The sequence below is a fragment of the Anguilla anguilla genome, chromosome 17 (assembly GCF_013347855.1).
Source record: "Anguilla anguilla isolate fAngAng1 chromosome 17, fAngAng1.pri, whole genome shotgun sequence".
NCBI lineage: Eukaryota > Metazoa > Chordata > Actinopteri > Anguilliformes > Anguillidae > Anguilla > Anguilla anguilla.
Window position 1 is genome coordinate 20,131,547 of NC_049217.1, and position 21,799 is coordinate 20,153,345.

Consider the following 21,799-nt stretch of genomic DNA (forward strand, 5'->3'; position numbering starts at 1 on the left):
AAAGGTCATTGCACAAATGTATATGTAATAAAACAAAGAACACGAAGAACCATAAGAACATACTAATATGTTAAACATACTGAGACAAAGTAAACATTTAATAAAATTTCAACTAATGTCAAGAATTCAAAACATAGTCATTTTATTCTTCAGCTTCAGCCGCTAGCTGCTGGTGACCGCATCAGTGTTTGCATTGTTCAGTGTTTGGAGGTCTTTTACAACCGCAGAGTTCTTTTTTTTTACCATGTACATTCATATTTACGGTACTCATGTACATACACACACTGACAGCCACTAGCACTGCCTCTTCCATCTTGACCTCTAATTTGACCTCTAGCCCTTGTTATGGTCTCTTTCCATCATCCATGGGAGGGAGGGGCCAGACCTGATTGACATTCCATTTATTATTATGTCATCCTGCAGAAACCCCTAACCAGGGTGACTTACATAGCACAATGTCATTAAATATCAATAACAAAACAATGCCCAGCAGATACACCATGATGCACCCTGCTGCTGGGTTTGTAGCTTTGCTGAAGCAAATATAGCAATTTGTTTAATGTATTGTGTTACTTTCTTTGCTTATTGTGCAATTGTTTCACAAGTGGGTTTTGGTATTATGTGTTCTTGATGTGATTAGTGCAGTTTTGGTTTGTTTCATTTTTGGTAATTACTAGGATGTGTTTCATTGGAGAGTTAGTGTGGTTACCATGGCAGCAGTGTTTATTAATCAGCTGATTGGGCAGCTGAGTAGGAGTCCCTTCACTGCAATGTTGTTCTGCTAGCTGTTGTTTTGCTGCTGGGCCTTTGAACTACAGTAGCAGCCACAGCCACAGCTTCGTCAGGACGAAGACTTGGTCGGACTAAGATGTGTAGTCCCCTTAAGAGCGCACCTATAAACTATACTGTTTAAATTAACTTGTCAATGTCAATGGAAATGTTCTAATTTGTAAAAAATATTTTACTTTCATATTTATCTCATGGCATTCAGCTTGGGAACCAATGCCCCTCAGCTATGAAACTGCACTGGGGTGCTAGAGACCGTTCTGTTCTTAAAATGCCCCTCAGCTACAGAATCATTTTGGTGTCCTAGAGACCATTTTTCAAAATGCCCCTTGGCTATGAAACCATTTTGGTGTGCTAGAGACCATCCTTAAAAATGCCACCCTCAGTGAATCTGTGCTGTGAACCTGCATTCCATTTTGTTTGATGTGATTGAAAACTTCTGAGATTTCACAGTATGATCATGGGGAAAAAAAAGAAGATAATTAACTCCTCCAGCACTAAATGAAAGCCAACCGTAGACCAAACACTGTCTCACAATCTCACTGCCTCACCCTTTATGAAAAGGAGGACTTGAACCCTAACCTTTTTAATCATGATAACGCAGTCTTAGTCTTCTCCATTCTCCTCCCACATCCCAGCTCCAAAAACAATCTCCGGAATAAAAGCATGTTAATACTTCAAAGAGATGCAACTCTCCATCATGAAATTAGAATAATTGAAACGCAGGGATGCTAACGGTATGCGTTTAAGAGAAATCCGATGGCCTATATCTGCGAGGGGAAAATAAAATCACTACCTAGCAGGAAGATGAAGAGAGAAATGCTGACCTGTGAACATTAATCAATTGAAATGTAACGGGGGCATGCAGAGAACAACAGCGGCATTTCACATCTCGCTACCACAGCCAAGTCTTCCCTCTTACCCCGCACCCGTGTCTGCACGGGTGAGTCAGAGGCAGGGTTAGGAGCCAGAGGCATCAATCACTCAGGGTGACAGCTGGACACATATGGAGAGCAGGACTCACTTCATGGTTTAATTATTTCGTTTATTTGTATTTTTTGCCTCACTTCCTAAAATGGTGGCTGCTGCGAACCCTGGCAGCTGGTCACTTCCTTCTGTTTGACTTCACTGGCAATAATTTTGATTCAGCAGCATTTAACATCTCTTTCTGGCTCTCTCTCTCTCTCTTGTCTCTCTTTCTTCTCCATCCCTCTCTCACCCTCTCTCTCTCTCTCTCCATCTCTCTCTCTAAAACTAATTTATAGTGACTGACAGTTACAGACTGGGGCTGATGTGCTCTACAGAGAAAGCAACTAAATTTAAAGCAACTTTGAATTTGGGAATGAGATAGACAGAAAGTGAGAGGCAGAGAAAGGGAGAGAGAGAGAGAAAGAGAGAGAGAGAGAGAGAAGTTGAATCAAATTGAAAGAGAGCGAGAGACAGAGGGAAAGATAGGGGTCAATGGACAGTGAGACAGAGAGAGGGAAAGGGAAAGCAGAGGGGAGAGAGGGGTGAAGGCTGGAGAGACGAGTAGGTGGGGGTTTCGGTGTGCTGAGGGTGCACATGAGGGAAAAGCACCTTGCGTTCTGTTGTTTATCTTTTTAAACAACATTACAGGAGCAAATTAAATCATTTCGTTGAACAGAACCTCGGCGGAATTTTAATTTAATCCTGCTCTTTTTTTTCTTTTTTTTTTTTTTTTTTTTTGGAAGGAATGAGACCGTAAGAAAAGAAAGCAAAAAGCCTCAACGCTGTTCTGGACATTTCGTCCTTCTCCTCTCCTCTCTGCCGTTAACAAAATCAAATAAAAAAGCCTTTCCAGGGCATAATGGGAGGGGCTAGGGTGGGGGTTGGGGGGGTGGGGGGGGGGCGGGACACGTCCTGCATGCTGATAAAACGCCAAAAGAAATAAACAGGATCAGGAAAGTACCTGAGCGATGAAACTGAAATGAAAACATGACCACAGCAGACAGACGTCTCATACGCCTCCCCTCCGCCCTCAATCTCAGTATCGCTCTCTCTCATCTGCCTATTTCCTTTCACTCTTCCCTTCTTTATCCTCCCCTTCACCCCCCCCCCCCCCCCCCCCCGCTCGGTAGATATACGTGAGCACTGCACTGTATTTTTGTCAATATGCCAATAGTTCTTTGTCGCGTGCACAATATTTCACATGACAGCTGCTTCAGCCGCAAACCCGCGTTCGATGGCGCCGGGTTTCTGGTGGCGAACATTCGCAGCGGGGGGCTGTTCTGCACGAGGCCGGAACGGAGGGAGCTAACGGAAAAAGGAAACGGGCGATTTCAGAATGGAGTGATGGAGACGGTGGAGAGATGTGGGATGAGAGGGGACTGAGGGAATGCAGAGGGAGAGGAAGGATGGATGGGAGTGTGTGGGGAGGGGAAGGGGGTGGCTGTGTGTGCGTGCCTGTGTGTGTGTGTGTGTGTGTGAGAGAGTGAGATAGATAGATAGATAGATATATAGATCGAAATAGAGAGAGAGAGAGAGAGAGAGAGAAGGCACTTGTGTAATGCCACAAAATTCTGTAAATTTAGGCTAAGAAGGGGTGACAAGCAGGCAGGATACTGTGAAGAGAAAAATGGAGAGAAAGAGGGAGCAGGTCTGAAGAAAGAAACAATAGAACATAAAATAAATATACACATTCTCTCTCTCTTTCTCTCACACACAGGCACACAAAATCACACTCATGTACATGTACTATAAAACGCACACACAGTCGCAATCACACACTTAAAAAAAAAAGTGTCTGCAAAAAATGTATATTCAACAGGAGTTTAATGTCAATGATTCTGAAACAGAATAAAATATTTAGCGGGAGCTCTCCGTGGCCTGGCAGTGCACTGATGAGAAGGTTCCTTCAGCATGGAGACCCAAAGGCGCTTTCCTTTACAAAATCTAGTTCACGTTCAACATTAAACCAGGGGATTATTCAGAATTCACAGCACTCCTCCTGGTGCCCTCCTCTCTCTCTCCTTCTCTGCATCTCTCCTTCTCTTTTCCTTTTTCCCTTTGTCCCACGATTGCACTTGTTCCCTGTCACCTCTCTTTCTCTCAGTCTCTCAATTTTTCCCTCCCCCTACCGTTACCTGTCTCCTCTCTAATCTCTCTATCTCTCCCCAATCCTCTCCCTGTCACTCCTTTCCTCTCAATCCTGCCATCTCTTCCCCTCCATCTCCTCCCTCCTCCCTCCATTGCCCCTTTAAGTTCTCTTATTCGCTGTCCTCTAGCTGCTCTCCCTTCCTTATCTCTCTCTCTCTCTGTCTCGCTCCAATTTCCCGCTCACAAATCACCCCCATCTCTCTCCTCCTAACCCCCCACTTTGTCCCCACTCCACCAACGACCCCATGTCTGCTCGTTCTCTTTAAGTCTCAGACTCAGCCCGTCCACAAGCTCCGCACTCACACAAACACTGGGTGGGGGGGGGTGGGGGGGGGTGGGGGGGGGGCAGCCACGCGACCTGCCTCTGTAGTCAGCACTACGGCAGCAACTGTTGAACTGAAGGGGATTTAGAGACGAAATGCTGGAGAAAGAGCAGGACGGAGGGAGGGAGGGAGAGATGAAGAGAAGGAGGGAGGGGTGGAGAGAGGAAAAAAAGAGAATAGACAGCGGGAGAAGAAGCACCAGGGACAGAGGCGAGCAAAAAAGAAAAGAGCCAGAGAGGTGGAATGCGACGAACGAGAGTGAAAAGGAGAGGGAGCAATATATATATAGAGAGAGAGATTTGGGAGGAGAGTAAAAGCATGGCTTAGAAAAAGGAAGGGGGGTGTCAGTGACAGTCGGGGGGGGGCAGGGGAGAGTCAGTGAGTGAGGTACGCTCATTCGCTCATGAGAGAGAGAGAGAGGGAGGGAGGGAGAGAGGGAGAGGGAGATGGCAGAGAGAGTGGGAAAGAGAGAGGGGAGGGAGAGAGAGAGAGGGAGGGAGGGGGAGAGAGAGAGAGAGAGAGGGAGAGAGCGCGTGTGTGTATGTGAGACATTAGCATTTGGTCCTGCCAGTTTACTGTTCTGCAGCTCCAGGGAAGGACAGGAGAGGGACGGGAGAAGAAAGGAATCTACAGAAAACAGAGGAAAATAAGAAAGGAAAAATACAATAAAGTCATACTTTTTTGGTGAAAAACACACACATATAGATATATATATAATTTACATATGCCTGTATATATATATCATTATATGCCTGTTTTTGGAAAGGGATTTTGTTGCTGCACTTGGAAAGGGATTTTGTTGCTCTCAGATACAAAATTGTGAGACTGCTTAGTTTGTTACATCCTGCCAAGTTATTGCATTTGACTGCTTTTTAACTGCAATGGCAAATGCAATTGCCTGGTACAAACGGACTGCATAAAAATTATACAACAATGACAATTATCTTTGTCTCTTCTCAATTTTTGGAGCCATTTTTTTAGGATTACAGATTTCCTTTCTTTCCCCTTTATTTGTTTTTTTTTTTTTTTGAGGGAGGAGGAGGCAGGGACGAGCGACCCGCGTGCTTTGTGCTGGCCGGGAGCGTGTAAATAAAACGTGAGGGACAGGAGCGGCTGAAGTTAGTCAATGGACGTAATCTTACAGATGCAGAAAGTCCCGCCGACTTCCCAGCAAATGTGTTTATCTGTGTTCAAGGACAGACTCACGGCAGGGGGGGGGAAGATGAAGGAAAACAGAGAGAAGAAATAGAGAGAGGAAGACAAAAAAAGAGAAGGAAGAGAGAAGGGCGATAGAGGAGCATCAAAGTACTATTAGAAAAACAAACAAGCAAACAAACAAGAAGCAGCACCTGGAAGAGCAGCAGCGATGAGAGACGAACGCCCAGGCGCTAGCCCGCGGCCGGCGTGGACGCACATACGCACACGGACACGCGGAGCTGCTCGGGTTCCGCTCCTGCTTCTGTGAGAGGAGACCGGGAGGGCAGGGGGTAGCTGGCAAAACCGCAGAGATTTCGCTGGGCAAACTTCCGTCTAAGGGAACACTTGTGGTCCGGTTGCCCGCGGACACCCTGAGTGTGGACGTCCCGGACTCGGACTGGAACCCAAGGAGACGGTCAGAGGGAGCTGCGTCTGGACACCGACCAGGGTTAGAAGGGGGGGGTTCAACTGAACGTGGGATTTTCAGTTCGCCACGTGAATTTCAGCCTCGTTCCCTAAACGAAATGCCATCCACCCCGTGGAAAATATGAATCATTCCTTTATCAGCTGGCCCCGGGTTTCAGGGGTGAACGAAGGACAGAAGACCCCTGGGATGGAAAACGAACCTGCGATGGCGGTATAAACAGGGATTTGAACTGATGAGTGAGATTGCACAATCTGACCAGGAGGGTTTAGGGTTTATCTAAACCCAATCTAGGGATTTCAGGAGAAAAAACAAACAAACAAAAAACAAGCATAAATTTAAAAAAGAAAGACAACAGCTACCTTTTCAGGTGAAATATAAGTGGATTAAACATAATATTCCCAATCTGGTGATTTCTATCATTGTTTCTTGCAGCAACAAAAAAACAAAAAACTGATGATATGAATTCTCTGTGCTATGTGATCTAAAACAAAGCTCTGTTTTGTTTGTAGTTGCTGACAGGACCTCAAAATGCCAGTTGAAAACTTTATTATTTTGGGATTATAAAAAAAATTCTGGAGTAATACTTATTTCCAGATGACATTCACTAAACTGGTTACTCTACATCTTGCTGGATCTTTCATTTTTTGCTTTTTTTTTGGAAAAACCAATGCAAACAATTTCATAAAAACCCCCAGGAACGATATGACCCCCTCCAATCTTGCATTGTGAACTTGTTGAAATTCAAAGCTCGATTGGACTGATCAGGTCTAATTTTGCCCGTCTGTCGGTCTCTAAGTCTGATAATTACCTTATGAGTATTTAGCTGCAGGCATAACAGTATTTTATTGGCTATTAAAATTTAATTGAATGTTCTTAATTGCCTCAGTCGATACTGCTTCTTCCCTGGAGCTCTGTTGAATGGTCATTTGTTTTCATGGAGAGACACTTTTAAATCATTGTCACATTTTTTCCCCATTTTTCAATTTTGCCCTTTAAGAGGCTTTGCACGTTTTTATTTTATTTTTTTGCTGAAGCTTCACTAGGGAGACCTGCCACTTGCCCTGTCTTTGTTGTGCCGGAACTTTGTTGACACTCCCTAGAGGACAGTGCAATATGGCCACCCTTCCCGTTCCACTTTGCCTGGTCTTGGCCCTGCTCCTGGGTCCCGCCACGCTGGCCCAGAATGGCAAGCAGGCCGAGTTGGACGACCAGTCGACCAATCAGACCGTGGCGCCCACCAGTGCCACCGAGGTCACCTTGACGACACCCGCGAGTGAGGTTGAGGATCAGACCATCTCATCCATGGGCAGCCGTTGCTGGGGTTACTATGATGTCATGGGGCAGTGGGACCCCCCCTTCAACTGCAACGCTGGCATTTACCTGTTCTGCTGCGGCTCCTGCTTCTACCGCTTCTGCTGCCAGTTCAAGCAGCACCGCCTGGACCAGACGTCCTGCTCCAACTACGACACGCCCGTGTGGGCCAACACCGGCAAGCCCGCCTCGCCCATCACCGAGGTCCACGAGGAGCCCGACCGGGATCGGACCCACATGATCGTCTACATCATCTGCGGGGTGGTGGCCATCATGGTCCTGGTGGGCATCTTCACCAAACTGGGCCTGGAGAAGAGTCGAGGGGGTCAGACGGACATGACCAACTCCAGGTGAGCTGGAGGAGGCGGGGGGTTGGGTTTGTGGAGGTGGCTGAGAAATGGCTAAAGCGTGCGTAGTGGGGGGGGGGGGGGGGCTGTTTTAGGCAAGAGTGATGGGTTTGGAGGAACAAACTTCCAGGAGGTGCGAAGGTTACTCAGGGACGCGGGCCTATTTTGGGAGACGCTTTTTGAGATGGGAGAGGAGACGAGCCAGTGATTCGGGTTTCAGAAGAGGAGTGATGGGAGATCGGAGAAACTAGCTTCCACGAGGGGAGGCGGTTCTTCCGGGATAAATGCAAGTTTATTTTAGGAGATGCTTTGGGATTCAAGGATGTTGGGTCAGCTGTTGTGGATCATTGATTCTGGCTAGATCTATGGTTAGATCAGTGCCACAGCCATTATTGGCTCCAGGGGATGGATAGATGGGTCGGGCAGCATTTGGGACGCGTGTCAGTGAGCAAGCGGTTGGTATGAAAACGATAAAGTTCTCAACAGAAACGAAGGTCAAACGAGCAGCAGAACTGTAGAAGAGGAGGGGTGTATAAGCAGGGTGGGGAGGCTCTCCCTGGTCATTCCCTGGACCCCTGGTCTCTGTTTTTGGGGTGAAAGAGAACAGCGGCGACGGAATCCGCTGCAGCTACCATCGCATGGTCCTGCAGTATCGACGCGGGCGGCGGCCAGATGGACGGTCAGTGCGATCCGTCCAACCGCGGGAGGGACGATAACTTACCTTGATTTACCACGGTGCGGCTCCGACGCCACCCCCCCAGGCCCGGCCTGGCCCGGCCCAGCCAGCCTGCGGTACCGCGCGGCGGACGGGCGGGAGGTGGCGTCCCCATTGATCAGCCAGTGAAACACAATCACGCCGGCGGGGCTCGCTGCAAGTCATCAGCGCCATCGATTGACAGAGACCCCGATCTGAAGGTTGCAGGAGAAGGGCTGTAACGCCACTCCTTGCGTCTTCGGCGTGAGGCAGAGCAAGGTCGCAGTGTTCTACTACCTGATATACAGCCATGGAATAGGTGGAGGTGGAATCTCCTGCACTTGGAGGCGGGGGGGGGGGGCGGGGGGGGGGGGGGGCAGGGGGTGGGAGGGGTGGGGGGGCATGGAGGAGAGGGGGAGGAGAACTTTTACAAACTCGTATTATTTGCCATCTCCCTTGAACTTGAGAGCTGGTTGAATGATGTTGCTAGTGTGTCTGCCAAAAACAGCAACGCCCCGTGTCCAGGAAGACCTGGCTATGCAAGCTGATTACAACTAAATTATTGCCAGTTGAAACATCACCTCTGGTGTGAAAGTGAGAACCGTGGATCGCGTTGCGCAGCGGGTATATCGATACACCCTCCAGACATTTATTTTGTTTACCGTGTGCCTCTGTGCTGCGGTGTGAGCTTGTGTTGATACCCGAGAGCGGGACTGGAACTGCTTCTGCACCCCAGTGTTTACATCGCTACCTGTTAACGCGAGTGTGTGGGTCTGTGATAGTGTATTTATACACGCAGATATTTCTGTGGGGATTTGTGCATTTGCTGGTTTGTTAGGCGAGTGTGTTTACGGCAGTGAGTGGTTGTTTGTAGGGCAGTCGATGTGCACAGGGAAAAATACCTTTGTGAAGGCAAACTCCACGGCCAGTGATACAAACAAACAACACGGACTGTCAGCACGTGCAAATGAAATAAATCAGAATTGTGGGTGTATGAATGGCACTTTATTTCCGCTTGGGTTGAGCTGCTGGGTTTGACTCTGAGAACAGATGTGCTCATCTGCATCACAGCGGTTATGATATCTGTTCGTAAACACATTGCTGCCCTTTCCACCACACTCTGAGCATGGGAATGTGTTAGAGAGAGAGAGAGAGAGAGAGAGAGAGAGAGGGAGGGAGGGAGGGAGGGAGAGAGAGAGAGCGGGAGAGAGGGAGAGAGAGAGAGAGAGTGAGAGCGGGAGAGAGGGAGAGAAAGAGACTGTTTGTGTGTGGTGTGCGTGAGCATTAGTGCAGCTACAGCTCTCTGTGCCATTATCCAGAGCATATCAAACAAAACTCAATGCGTCAATATTAAATATGCAGGGCGTTCTTTGATAGGCTAATTTGCCAAACTTGTTTTGAGAATTATTGATTGTCAGACCAGCATAACACAGTTAATTGCCCGAATAGACCTACATCTGATATGGACAGATGGAAAAGTGTGGCCTTCTGTGAAATGAAAATAAAAAGCAATCGAACGGAATCGCACCCAAATGCACGCATTGTAGCGCCTATACCGTAAATTGTCACGCAACTTCAAATTTCATTTCTCACAGAGCTGTGAATGTTCTTTCTCTCTCTCCCTAACAGCAGCAGATCTAAATAATGTTATTTTCTAGACACACAAAGAGTCCAATTCGGTAATAGCTCACTTAAATCAACATCAGGCTAAATGGAACATTTACACCTAAGCCCCCATTTTCCTTGTTCTGTTTCACAGAGGCAATGCAGGTTCATGCTTTAGAGATCTTATTTTCCCTTGTCTCTAAATGAAGACGTAGGCTGTGCCACAGGATAACTCCCAGGACTGGTTTAATAACAGAATCCACACAGGTTTTCAATTGCATTGCTAAAGATACTACTTGTAACTTTATTATTATATATTTTTTTGAAATCCCCACCAATAAAAAAAATTAAGGAATGTTTTATAAATTTGTTTACAGCTTGCTTGGCCCAGTCTCTGCCTCTAGTTGTTGTTTGTATGCCCACACATTACTTGTTTCCTGACAAATTACAGCAGAATTAACAACTGGATAATTAACAAGTCTGCTTAATCTCACAAGAATCTTGCTCAATGTGCCAAAAGTATCCATCATATTTTTATTGGTTCAGCCGGCTTGTTGGAAAAAGTGGATTACGTGGAGATATTCATGGCTTTGCAGCAACAGACGCTTCAAATGACACTGAATGAACCCCACTATGGACAGGGGTTATTTGTCATTCACTGGCTAGCAAGAGCCAATCACCTTGCTCTCTGCAGCTTATTGGTTTAGGTTAAGATCAGTAGGGTCAGTCTTTAGTAGCACATGGTGGGTTGAAGGGTTTTTGACACCTGACCCATCACTCTTTGAATTTTTTATTTTTTTTGGCAGATCTGTGTTTATTTTTTAGAATAGGATGTATAGAGCATGTGTGCACTGTGCTTGTGTAATCTCACATGGCTGGTTTTGTATTGCTCTTCCCTACTCCACCTGTTATTCTCTCCTTCCCCCACATGAATGCACACACACACAAATGCTCACACGCACACGAACGCACACACACACACTCATTGATGCACATGCACACACGTATGCACATGCACACAGACACACACACACACACCAATGTACACACACACACATACAGAAACGCACAAGAACACACCAATGCACACACACACACACACACACATACACATTGATGCACATGCACATGCACACACACAGACACATAGCGGTATACTGTATAGTGCTCTAGAATCCAGGTTCATCTCCTGCTGTGTTCACGCTGCACTTTTTCTTTTCCTATCTGCACTCCCACCCCCTCTATTTTTCTCTGGCTTCTTCCTGCACACCTCCGTCTCTATCCCCCTCTCACTGTCATCCCTGTGTACCCTCACATCTCCCCCCATCTTTCCTGTCGCTTTGAGAGATGTGGTCCCTCCCCAGCGCTGTCCTGCGTGATTTGGGACCCCCCCACCCCCCCCCCCCCAATGGGAAAATAATGAGCTGAGGCAGTGCTGCAGGGATTGTGGGCTCCCATCTTAGTCTTCACAAGTGCAGCCCAGTGCAACAGAGGAGCACAGACTAGAGCAGCCAAACACAGAGGAGCACAGACTAGAGCAGCCAAAAACAGAGGAGCACAGACTAGAGCAGCCAAAAACAGAGGAGCACAGACTAGAGCAGCCAAAAACAGAGGAGCACAGACTAGAGCAGCCAAACACAGAGGAGCACAGACTAGAGCAGCCAAAAACAGAGGAGCACAGACTAGAGCAGCCAAAAACAGGAGCACAGACTAGAGCAGCCAAAAACAGAGGAGCACAGACTAGAGCAGCCAAAAACAGAGGAGCACAGACTAGAGCAGCCAAACACAGAGCAGCGCAGACTAGAGCAGCCAAACACAGAGGAGCACAGACTAGAGCAGCCAAAAACAGAGGAGCACAGACTAGAGCAGCCAAACACAGAGCAGCGCAGACTAGAGCAGCCAAACACAGAGGAGCACAGACTAGAGCAGCCAAAAACAGAGGAGCACAGACTAGGGGTAGACATTAAACCTGCTGACCAAGAAAGAGCACAGCTGTGCTCTGAATCTAGAGCACTGTGCTTTTACCTCATACCACCCTCATTTCTCACAGAGCCCACAGGAGCACAGAACTAAAGCTACATGATGGCCTACTGACTTTTATAGGCATGCATGCTTATAACAGCTTATAATGCTGACATAAACAGTCATCTTGGGGCATGGCAGACAGTAGTGTCATGTGGCTATGAACTGTTATGAGCGACTTTGTGAGGTCTTGTTTTGCACAAACATGAGAAGAACACATCACTGCCCAGACAGACTAATTACCAACATTACAGCCTATAGACAGACTCATAAACACACCGATGGACAGATAGATAGATTGATAGATACATAAATAGATAAATACATTGTAAAATGTTCACTGTTAAATCAACTCTTACAGACTCGTATAAGCATTGTTTGACTTTAATTAACACTGGATATTTTACTGTGTAGAAAGACACAGTAAAGCAACAAAATGATTTGACTGACAATAGAAGTTTAGGGTTTGATTGAACATGGGACATTTCCTACATTAGGAAAAGGGCCTGAAGTGTGTGCTTACCCGCCCGTGAGGAGGCGAGGCCCGGCCCCGCTCTGAGGGAGCGCTCGGTGACTTGGCGTTCTCGGCGGGGTGGGTTTGGGGGACGGGACGCGGCCAGCTCTCGCTCCAGCGCGGGTTCTTTGGCCCGGATTGACGCCTCACGCCAACCAGAGAGACGCAAAAGCAGCCACTGGCTTGTAGCAATTTAATAGAGACGTTTCAGCACTAAGCTCATTTCTCTGATTCTCAAAAACCCCCACTACCCCCCTGTCCCCTCGCCTGTCCTCATGCCAAACCCCCCCCCCCCCACCTCCCCATCTCGCTTAGTTCATCTCCTCTCCCCTATGGTTCCTGCAATCGCATTGCATAAATATCTCATTTAATAAGCTGCAGCAGGAGAATGAAAGCGGGACAGAGAGGGCGCTGGAGCCGGCATGCCTGGAGGGAGCTGTGTAATCGCTGAACAAGAGAGCCGGCCAGTCTCTATTCCCCTCCACACCCCAAACTCGGCTCCTCCACGCCGTTCAGAAATAGCGCACGTCTTACGGGCTGCAGAGATGATGAGAACGACAGACTCGTAGAAACGATTCGGCCCCGGCGCTCAGGGAGAGGGTAGGGGGGTCTGGGGGGGGGGGGGGGGGGGGGGCTGGGGATCACTGTACTGCGGGCCCATCTCTGGGGGCAAGAGCCACTGTAGCACCGAATCACCTGAATAGAGACCGCACTGCAACTGGCCAATCAGGCTCAAGCAAGACATCAATCTACCACCCCAATGTGAATCCACATCGATTTTGTGGCTTTTATGTTGTTTTTTTTGTTGATTTTCTCTTGTTTTCATAAATTTTCTACAAAGTGTTGCCCCTCTCTCTCTCCCTCCATCCCTCTCCCACTCTATGTCTCCTTGTCTCTCGCTCCTTGTCTCTCGCTCCGTTGGATCAATGTAGCGATGAGACCTGAGACTCAGGGGCTGCTGGTTCTAATCCCAGGTTGCCCCACTATGGCTGTTCCCTTAAGGAGTCACTTAACCTGACCAAATCACTCAGCTGTGAAAATGGATAGCATGTACAAAAAACCCCCCAAAAAAACAGGCAAGGCCTGGACAAGATGAGGGACTCTGCTAAGCAAACGAACAGCGTAAAAATAATAATAAGGCCGGCTGTCAGTGCAGGTGACAGGCGGCTGCTGGGATTAAAAATGGGGAAATTTCTGCGTGCTGCTTGTTGGTTTTCTTGGATTTGGGGGTGGGGGGGGGTGGGTAATACCTCAGTAACTGTGCTTGTGGGGAGATGCACTGATAAGGGGAGGAGCGCGGGTATCCCAGGGAGACCCTGATTGGCCGACACGTTCCCGGGGACGAAAGGTTAAAGCACTCGGAGACGGCGGCGCTCTCCCACCGCGGGACACGCAGATCCCCTTCACCCAGGGCTAACGGCGCACCAGCGCGGGACACGCAGATCCCCTTCACCCAGGGCTAACGGCTCACCAGCGCGGGACACGCAGATCCCCTTCACCCAGGGCTAACGGCTCACCAGCGCGGGACACGCAGCTCCCCTTCACCCAGGGCTGACGGCTCACCAGCGCAGGACACGCAGATCCCCTTCACCCAGGGCTAACGGCTCACCAGCGCGGGACACGCAGATCCCCTTCACCCAGGGCTAACGGCTCACCAGCGCGGGACACGCAGATCCCCTTCACCCAGGGCTGACGGCTCACCAGCGCGGGACACGCAGATCCCCTTCACCCAGGGCTGACGGCTCACCACCGCGGGACACGCAGATCCCCTTCACCCAGGGCTGACGGCTCACCAGCGCGGGACACGCAGCTCCCCTTCACCCAGGGCTAACGGCTCACCAGCGCGGGACACGCAGATCCCCTTCACCCAGGGCTAACGGCGGCGGCTCACCAGCGCGGGACACGCAGATCCCCTTCACCCAGGGCTAACGGCTCACCAGCGCGGCTCTGCATTAACGGAGATCAAACGGAATCTAATTAACGCTCTGTCACATGAGCCCGCCCCGCGTTTTACGGGGAGGCGGCGGCGAGCGCGGCTGTGACCAAACGCGACCACGGAACAGATGTCAGAGGCCCCGTCTGATTGGCTCCAAAGCCACTGAGCTCTGAGCTCTTGGGAATGACGTGTCACGATACAACATTCTCATTCTCACTGAGGGAAAAAAAAAAAAGAGCAAAGAACAATTAAGACGATGACAAAAGCAGTGACCGCAATGCAAAACTTTCAAATACACAGCGAGGATTAACAGCAGGACCTGACCCACTCGTGTACGCTGATCCTGTGTCCTCGAGGAAGGGAGGGCATTGAGATAGCACGTTACATAACGCGGGGCTTTGCCACTGCTACAGCTGCGGGAGAGGGAGAAAGAGAAAGAAAAGAGAGAAAGAGAAGAGAGGAAAGGGAAGAGAGAGAGAGAGAGAAAGAGTGTGTGTGTAATGGGGACAGAGGAGAGAGGCCCCTGAAATTTCATGCCTGGAATGCCGTGCACGTCCCTCGATGAGCAGACTGCTTTCACTCCACTGCTGGGCTATAGCACGACTTCTGCCTTCTAAAGCACATCGCCGTGAGTCACAGCACAAAGCTAACGTGTATATATATTTTATTTTGTTTTGGCCGACATGATATCACATAGCATTTATAGCACACTGTTGAAGGCTGAACTGTCAGTCTTTATGGGTCTATGTTTATGCCCAGGTTCGGTGCAAAAAAAACAAACTCCCACTCAGCCCTTCAGATTTAGGAACTTTGGACAGACTCACACACTCCGCGGCTCTGAGACTCTGAGACTCTGAGACTCTAAGACTCTGAGACTGTGAGACTGTGAGACTCTGAGACTGTGAGACTCTGAGACTGTGAGACTCTGAGACTCTGAGACTCTGAGGCTCTGAGACTCTGAGACTCGTCTCTGCGTTTCTCCCTCTTCTGAAATAGCACGCTTCTCTGACGTCTCAGGGCCCGCAGTGGGAGGAGCGCGCGTGACGAGTTCGCTCCTTTTTCGCGAAAAGCGTGAGGGCCGCTTTTTTTTCTTCACACAACAGGCGGAGGGGCGAGTACGCCAGCGCACAACAGGTCCCCACGCGCGACTCGCGTACCCCGCACGTGCAACTCCCGCACCCCGCACCCGCACACGCAATGGAGAGTATTTTCATCCGTCCTGTGACGCATACGACTGTTTGATATTTCTCTGCCTTCGCACCGCCCTGGGTGGTAAAAACGCGGGGCGCGTTAAAATGGCGGTCACCCTCCTCAGGGAAGCTCTGCGGTTCTGCATCCTGCTCGAGTGAATTTAGCACCCTGAGTGGGTGAATGAGAAAGGAGTGTTTTTTTATTTTATTTATTTATTTTTTTTATACATTTCCTGACCAATCAGAAGGGGAATCAGCCTGAGAGGCCATATTACTTTAAACGGATTGCGGCCTGGAATCCTGAGGCATAAATGGAAATTGATTGTGAGTTTGAGATATCTACATGTTCACTGCAAAAGTGGTCATAAATCCTGTTAATGGTGGTATACATTATCAGGAGCTAAGCAGGAGAGGCAAACTCTCTCACTTTGAGAGAGAGAGAGGAAGAGAGGGAGAATGAGAAAGAGGGAATGAGAGAGAGGGAGGGAGGAGAAAGAGAGAGGAACACAGGAAGAGGGGAGAAAGTATAGAAGCTAGCTAAAAAAGGGTTTGCATGAGGAAATATGTTGGCTGTCAGGGAGGGGAATGGTTTGCTGTTGGTGCGTATTAGCACTCAACACCAACTGCGCTGGATGTTTTATGTTCACATTGGAGTGTGTGTGTATGTGTCTAGGAGCGAAAAAATGATTGATTACATGTGCCTCTCCATGTATGTGTGTGTGTATGTGTGTGTGTGTGTGTGTGTGTGTGTTTTCCTAGGTGATTGATTGTGTGTGTCCCTTTTTACCCCTGTGTGTGTGTTTTTGTTAGGGTGGGAGAAAGTGGTTGTGTGTGTGTGAATCAGAAGACAGTTTGTCATGTTGCTGCTTGAAAGCCCTGATCCAAGCTGACAGGTGTAGCTGAGCGCGGCTAAACAGAAAGCGAAGCGAGCTAGCGAGAGCGAGAGAGGGAGAGAGAAAGCAAGAGAGAAAGAAAGCGAGCGAGAGAGAGAGAGAAAGCAAAAGAGAGAGAGAGAGAGAGAGAGAGAGAGGAATGCTATACAGTTTATCTTTTAATAATATATTCATCTTCATGCCGCATTCTCATTTGGTCTCAAATTTAACAATAAAAAGATCAGCATTAACCTTCCTCCTAAATTCACCCAACACACACATACTCCTGCAGTGAAAACACACACACATGCACACACACACACACACACACACACAGACAGACATACACACACGGCCCTCAACACCCCAAACATAAACAAACAAGTGCCTGTGATTAACCAGTCCTCCCACACTCCAATAAAGACCAAACCCTTCCACACGTTTACAGCATACGCTGAACCTCCTGCAAATTCACACCCTGTTTTCACACTGTTATTTTAGAAAGAGCGGCAGACAGAGAGACAGAGAAGCGGAGAGGTGGAGAAAGACTGAGCATTAAAAACATTCTAATATTCCACTACTTCCCATACTTCATCTCATTTTTAAAAGTTATATTTTGATATTTTTTTGAATGGGAGATTTTTTGAATCAGGTGAGCAGAATATAAAATTTGCATTAATATAAAATTTTACTGAAGAATACCGACCAAGCTATACATAGAATGTTCGGTGCACTGTGATTGAACGACTCGCGAGTGTTACGCATGTGAGAATATCAAATAATTCAGCACAGCTGTACACAGTAATTCATCGTATTCAAGTAGCACGCAAGCCGCCCGGGAACTAAAAGCTTTTTAGAAAGCCAGTGGTGGAAAACGCCAATGTTTGTAAATGGGGATTGCGGTATACATGGCGGTACCGACGTGTGTAACACGGGCCACACGTGTCTTTCTCTTTCCATGCGCTCTTTCGAACGTCAGCGTCCAATCAGAACATTGAACCGATAGATAAAACCTGGACAAAATGCATTACCGTCCCGACACGTTTTCATCTGTCCATCTCTAGGGGAATATGACCATTCGTGTCCATATTTCTGTTCATTTACATTCACGCTTCTAATATTTCCATCCCCGTTTCTATGATTAAATGGTTATTATTAATGAATATTCAAATTATGCGCATGGAAAAAGCTGAATTAGAATACAAAATATGACTCGCAGACATGATCAGAGAGAGATATGCATTTTAAAATATGTCATGCCAATAAAGCAACTGAAAATAATACAGAGTAGAATGAGAGAAGCAGGCTGTTTGAAATTTTACAATGTTGACATGGTGTTGACTTTTAAAAGGCTCTTTAACTTTTCAGAAAATATAAATTTAGACTGAAAAAAAGCCTTCCTGGAAGATCACAAGAAAAACCCATTACGTTCTGTTAGACATTATATGAAGCATAGACTTATACAGTATATGAACACAACTGAGAATACTCTCCTGTTTCTAGATCACAGGTTGCCTCATTTATTGGCCACTTAAATAATATTCATTGAGGTTGTTGTTAACTGGTGAGATTTATGTATGAACTCAGCATGAGGAATTGAAATGTTGAGCCAGTTAAACTAGGGGTGATTACAGTAGCAGGTTGAGGAAGCCAGGAAGCTGGCGAACCCCTACTCTTTTCGATAAGTGCCCTGAAACCTTTTATGACCACTGTGACCTCAGACCATCTCCTACAGCACAGGTTTCCCATGTATCAGGTCCGGATGGGAGACTGCCCCCTACTGGCCCCACAACATTACTTACAAATGCAACTTATATTTATCCAGAATGTGTCCCAATCCAGGTACTAAGACCAAACATGCTGATTCAGCCATTCTGAAGGGACAGGGAACATGGTTGAAAAAACTGGTAGAAAAAACAAAAACCCAAAAAATAGCATTGGAAAACATGCAGTTTCAAAGACGGGTTCGTTGGTTAAGAAGAGGATGGAGAAAACAGTGCACTAGAATGATAGATTTCCCTACATTGAAATGAGTGTACAAAAGAGAATAGAAAATGTGCATTATGAGTGAGCCACTCTGAGCGATTAAACCATATATTTTAAAAACCATTTTCTAAAACCACACAAGAAAGATTGAGACCAACATTCAAATATTTATATTAATTCTGTTGGGAGGGAGAGAGGAAGGGAGGGAAGGAGGGAGAGGGAGAGAGAGAGAGAGAGAGAGAGAGAGAGAGAGAGAGAGAGAGAGAGAGAGCCAACTACACAATCTACTTTGTACGATGGATGAATCTTCTTGCCGGAAAAGAAACACATTCATTTTTATAGAGGTGACCCAACAGGCTCACTTCTAAATGCAGAGAAACACATTTATAAGGAGGCTCCGGGAAGCCTCTTCTGCAGATTTTAACAATTTCTAAACCTCTTATAGGAACCCTGCCAAACCATTTCAGCAGCCTTAAGAAGAGAAACCCACTCTTCATCCAGATAAAGTCAGATATTTCTGGCAACAGCCCACGTCTTCCTCTCCTCCTCTCCTCTCTGGAACCCCTCCTAATTATGTCCCGAGAGCATTCAACAACCCTGGCCTGAACCAAGACAGGAACACCACCCCAGTCTCACTGCTAATGAAGTCACATGACCAGCAATCATTTATGCCGTATAGGTCCCCAGATATTTAACAAGCCTCGTGTGGGACTGGGGAGGACTTTGCGGTGGAATCGTCACAAAGTCGAGGATTCAAACTGTGCCTTGTGTGTAACGTCTGTAAAATCGTACACAACACAGAACAACGTGACTGCATACAGGGACGCACGGGAAGAAAAGGGCTGAAGTGAAACGCGTGGTGGGTTTCTTACATCGTGAGTACCGGGAGAGCAGGGACCAAGCGATCGGTCATCAAGACTCTTCAGTTGTGGTCTGCTCTGGATAATGGGCCCAAAGTCTGTCTACTTGGGATAATGGCCCAAAAGTCGTTTGTTGTTGCCTGATTTGGATAAGGCAGGGCTCTACTATGCTCCCATTTTATGAGCCTTTGCATAGAGCCCTGTAAGGGATCCACGCTTGCCTGATTTGGATAAGGTGACCAGGTTAGTCTCCTTGGAGCAGCACAAGGGCAGTTTATCAGCACAAAGTGCAATGGCTTTTTTCAAGTGCAATGGCTACTTCAGTATTGAGTAAGGAGTGTTTGTCTGTTTTAGAGAAGGGGACAAGAGATGCCAGCCTCATGCTGTGGGTCACCAATTTGTCTTTATGAAACAAGTGGTGCAGTAAAGCTTGTTTTCCTATATTGGATATGGAGCCAAGAGTTATTTCACTGGACCAAGGGGCCAAAGTCTGGCTAAACTAAAAGTCTGGAGTTGTGCTGTCATTAGTTGTGTGTATGTGTGTGTGTGTGTGTGCATATGTGTAGACATTAGTTAGTGTGTGAACACTGTAGCAAGACCCCGTGTGTATGCATGAATGTGTGCTTACATGTGCATATTAGCTCATATAGTGTGCGCAATATGACACAAGCTGGGAGTGGACATGACAAAGTAGATATTTGAAATTCTAACGAGAGGACAAGTCATTTATTTTGCATTTTGAGAGCTCACCTGCTTGTAATTCTGTATGATGTTGGGCAGTATTAAAGATCACACATGATATGCTGTTATCTGCCACGCGACTGCGGCTTCTGTGATGCAGCCCAGGACTACAGGAAGGAAGAACACCATCCGCTCTGAGTTCATATCCGGCACAACTGCGCGGAGGACAGCTCCTAACATGCCATTCAATCATTTCTTCCGGACAACCGGTCTGGAGATACCAATCACAGCAAAATTACAATTCACCTAACAGCAGCCAGAGTGTGAATATCATTATTGCTAATTCGTCAGAAGGACAGTGAGGTAGAGACAGTGACGTCGTAAGCACGACGCGGACATTGTTCGACGGCTGTGGAGCCAGCAGAACCGAGCAGAACCCGGCTAATTGACCTCTGACCTGGGCCACACAGCATCGAGCTGTAGAGAGAAGGCACACGGGTCTTCAGCAGAGTGGTTCTGAGGGGAGAATGGGGGGGGGGGGGGTCACAGGTTTGGAACCCTGGGAAGGCGGGGGAGGGGGGGGAAGTTTCTGCCTCTCCTGCAAACTGAACGGAGGAGTTATTAAAGAGCTCTAGGAGAAAGGAAGGGCTGGCCGATGGTCGTCTGGCCCTTACTGTGTTTAGAGGAAGATCTGGCTGCATACGAGCACATCTGCCCAACAAGGCACATTTTCGATTGGCCCACTTTTAACGTGTAGTGAAGGGCATTTCAGATATTTACACATGCCGGCACACACATACATGCGCACACGAACACAAAGACACACACACACGCACGCCTGCACATGTGCACATACATACCTACATGCGCACAGGCATTCACACACACACACACAGACAGACAAATTGAGAGGCAGGGAATTTTCCAGCTAAAAGTCAGCAGTCATAACAGCTATTGTATAACTGCGTACATACATACGTACACACACACACACATGCACGCACACACCCCCAACAGCACCACACAACACTGCCAGGGGACATTATTTGGCAGCTGTCGAGTCCGATATGAACATGGGAGACACTCAGCTACGCAGCTGCAGGGAAAAAACAACTGCCTGAGGGGGGCCGTATTTGGCAGCTGCAGTTTCAGACCCTCCTGGCAGCTTTTCCCATGCTTTTGGCTCTAGGTGCCAAAAGCATGGAGAGGAGACGGCACTATTCGGAAAGGGCACTATCTGGCAGGGACACTATCAGGCATGTTACATTAGCAGCAAAGAGGCGTCAGTATGAATTATAGCTCACGGAGACTTCAAGAGAAAACTGTCAACAACCGTCAGCTCAGCAAACACTCAGAGGGACAACAAAAGAACAAAAACAGAAGCACAACAAGCAGCATACATCAGTCAGGTTGCATGTTTTGGGGTACCCTGCGCGAAATAATTTTTTTTAATCAAATAATTGAAGAAAGCAGGAGAAAGTTGTTTTGGGGGCTAATTACTTTTTGTTTTTGTTTGGGATGCGGTTTTGTTGCACATTTACAACACAACTTTAGCGTCTAGTCTCTACAGGGGATGAGTCTGGGTGGTCGGGGTGCGGGGCCTTGGGGGAGGGGAAGGGGGGGCATAGAGGTGCTTATGTGCTATAATGGGAGAGACAGACAGCGAGCCAACAGGGGGCGCATTGTGGCGGAGCGAGAGAACACAGAGGGAGATCTAATGAGGTTGCAGTCAAATGGCTTGTGAATTAGGCTCCAGCTGTCTGAAGAGAACAAAGTTTAGCGCGCGTAATTCTCCCGTCCCCCACCGGAGACGCCGCTCTCCCGCCTGGCTCCCTCTGTGGCTCCGGCTCGGGGTTCGAGAAGCCCAAAGGCACGCTATCAAAGGGCTATTTATACACACACCGCATCCAGCGTGCACGGCCCATTGAGAG

General features: G+C 47.8%; 1 protein-coding gene across 1 annotated transcript in view; it reads left to right on the plus strand.

Annotated features, from left to right (window-relative positions):
- The first annotated feature begins 4,775 nt into the window (after positions 1–4,775).
- The window catches only part of LOC118216326 (protein shisa-8), a 35,398-nt gene continuing 18,374 nt past the window's right edge, over positions 4,776–21,799 (plus strand). The window contains exon 1 of the mRNA XM_035397417.1: positions 4,776–7,511. Within this exon, the coding sequence (XP_035253308.1) occupies positions 6,964–7,511 (548 nt within the window). The 5' untranslated portion in view covers positions 4,776–6,963. The remainder of the gene's footprint in view (positions 7,512–21,799) is intronic.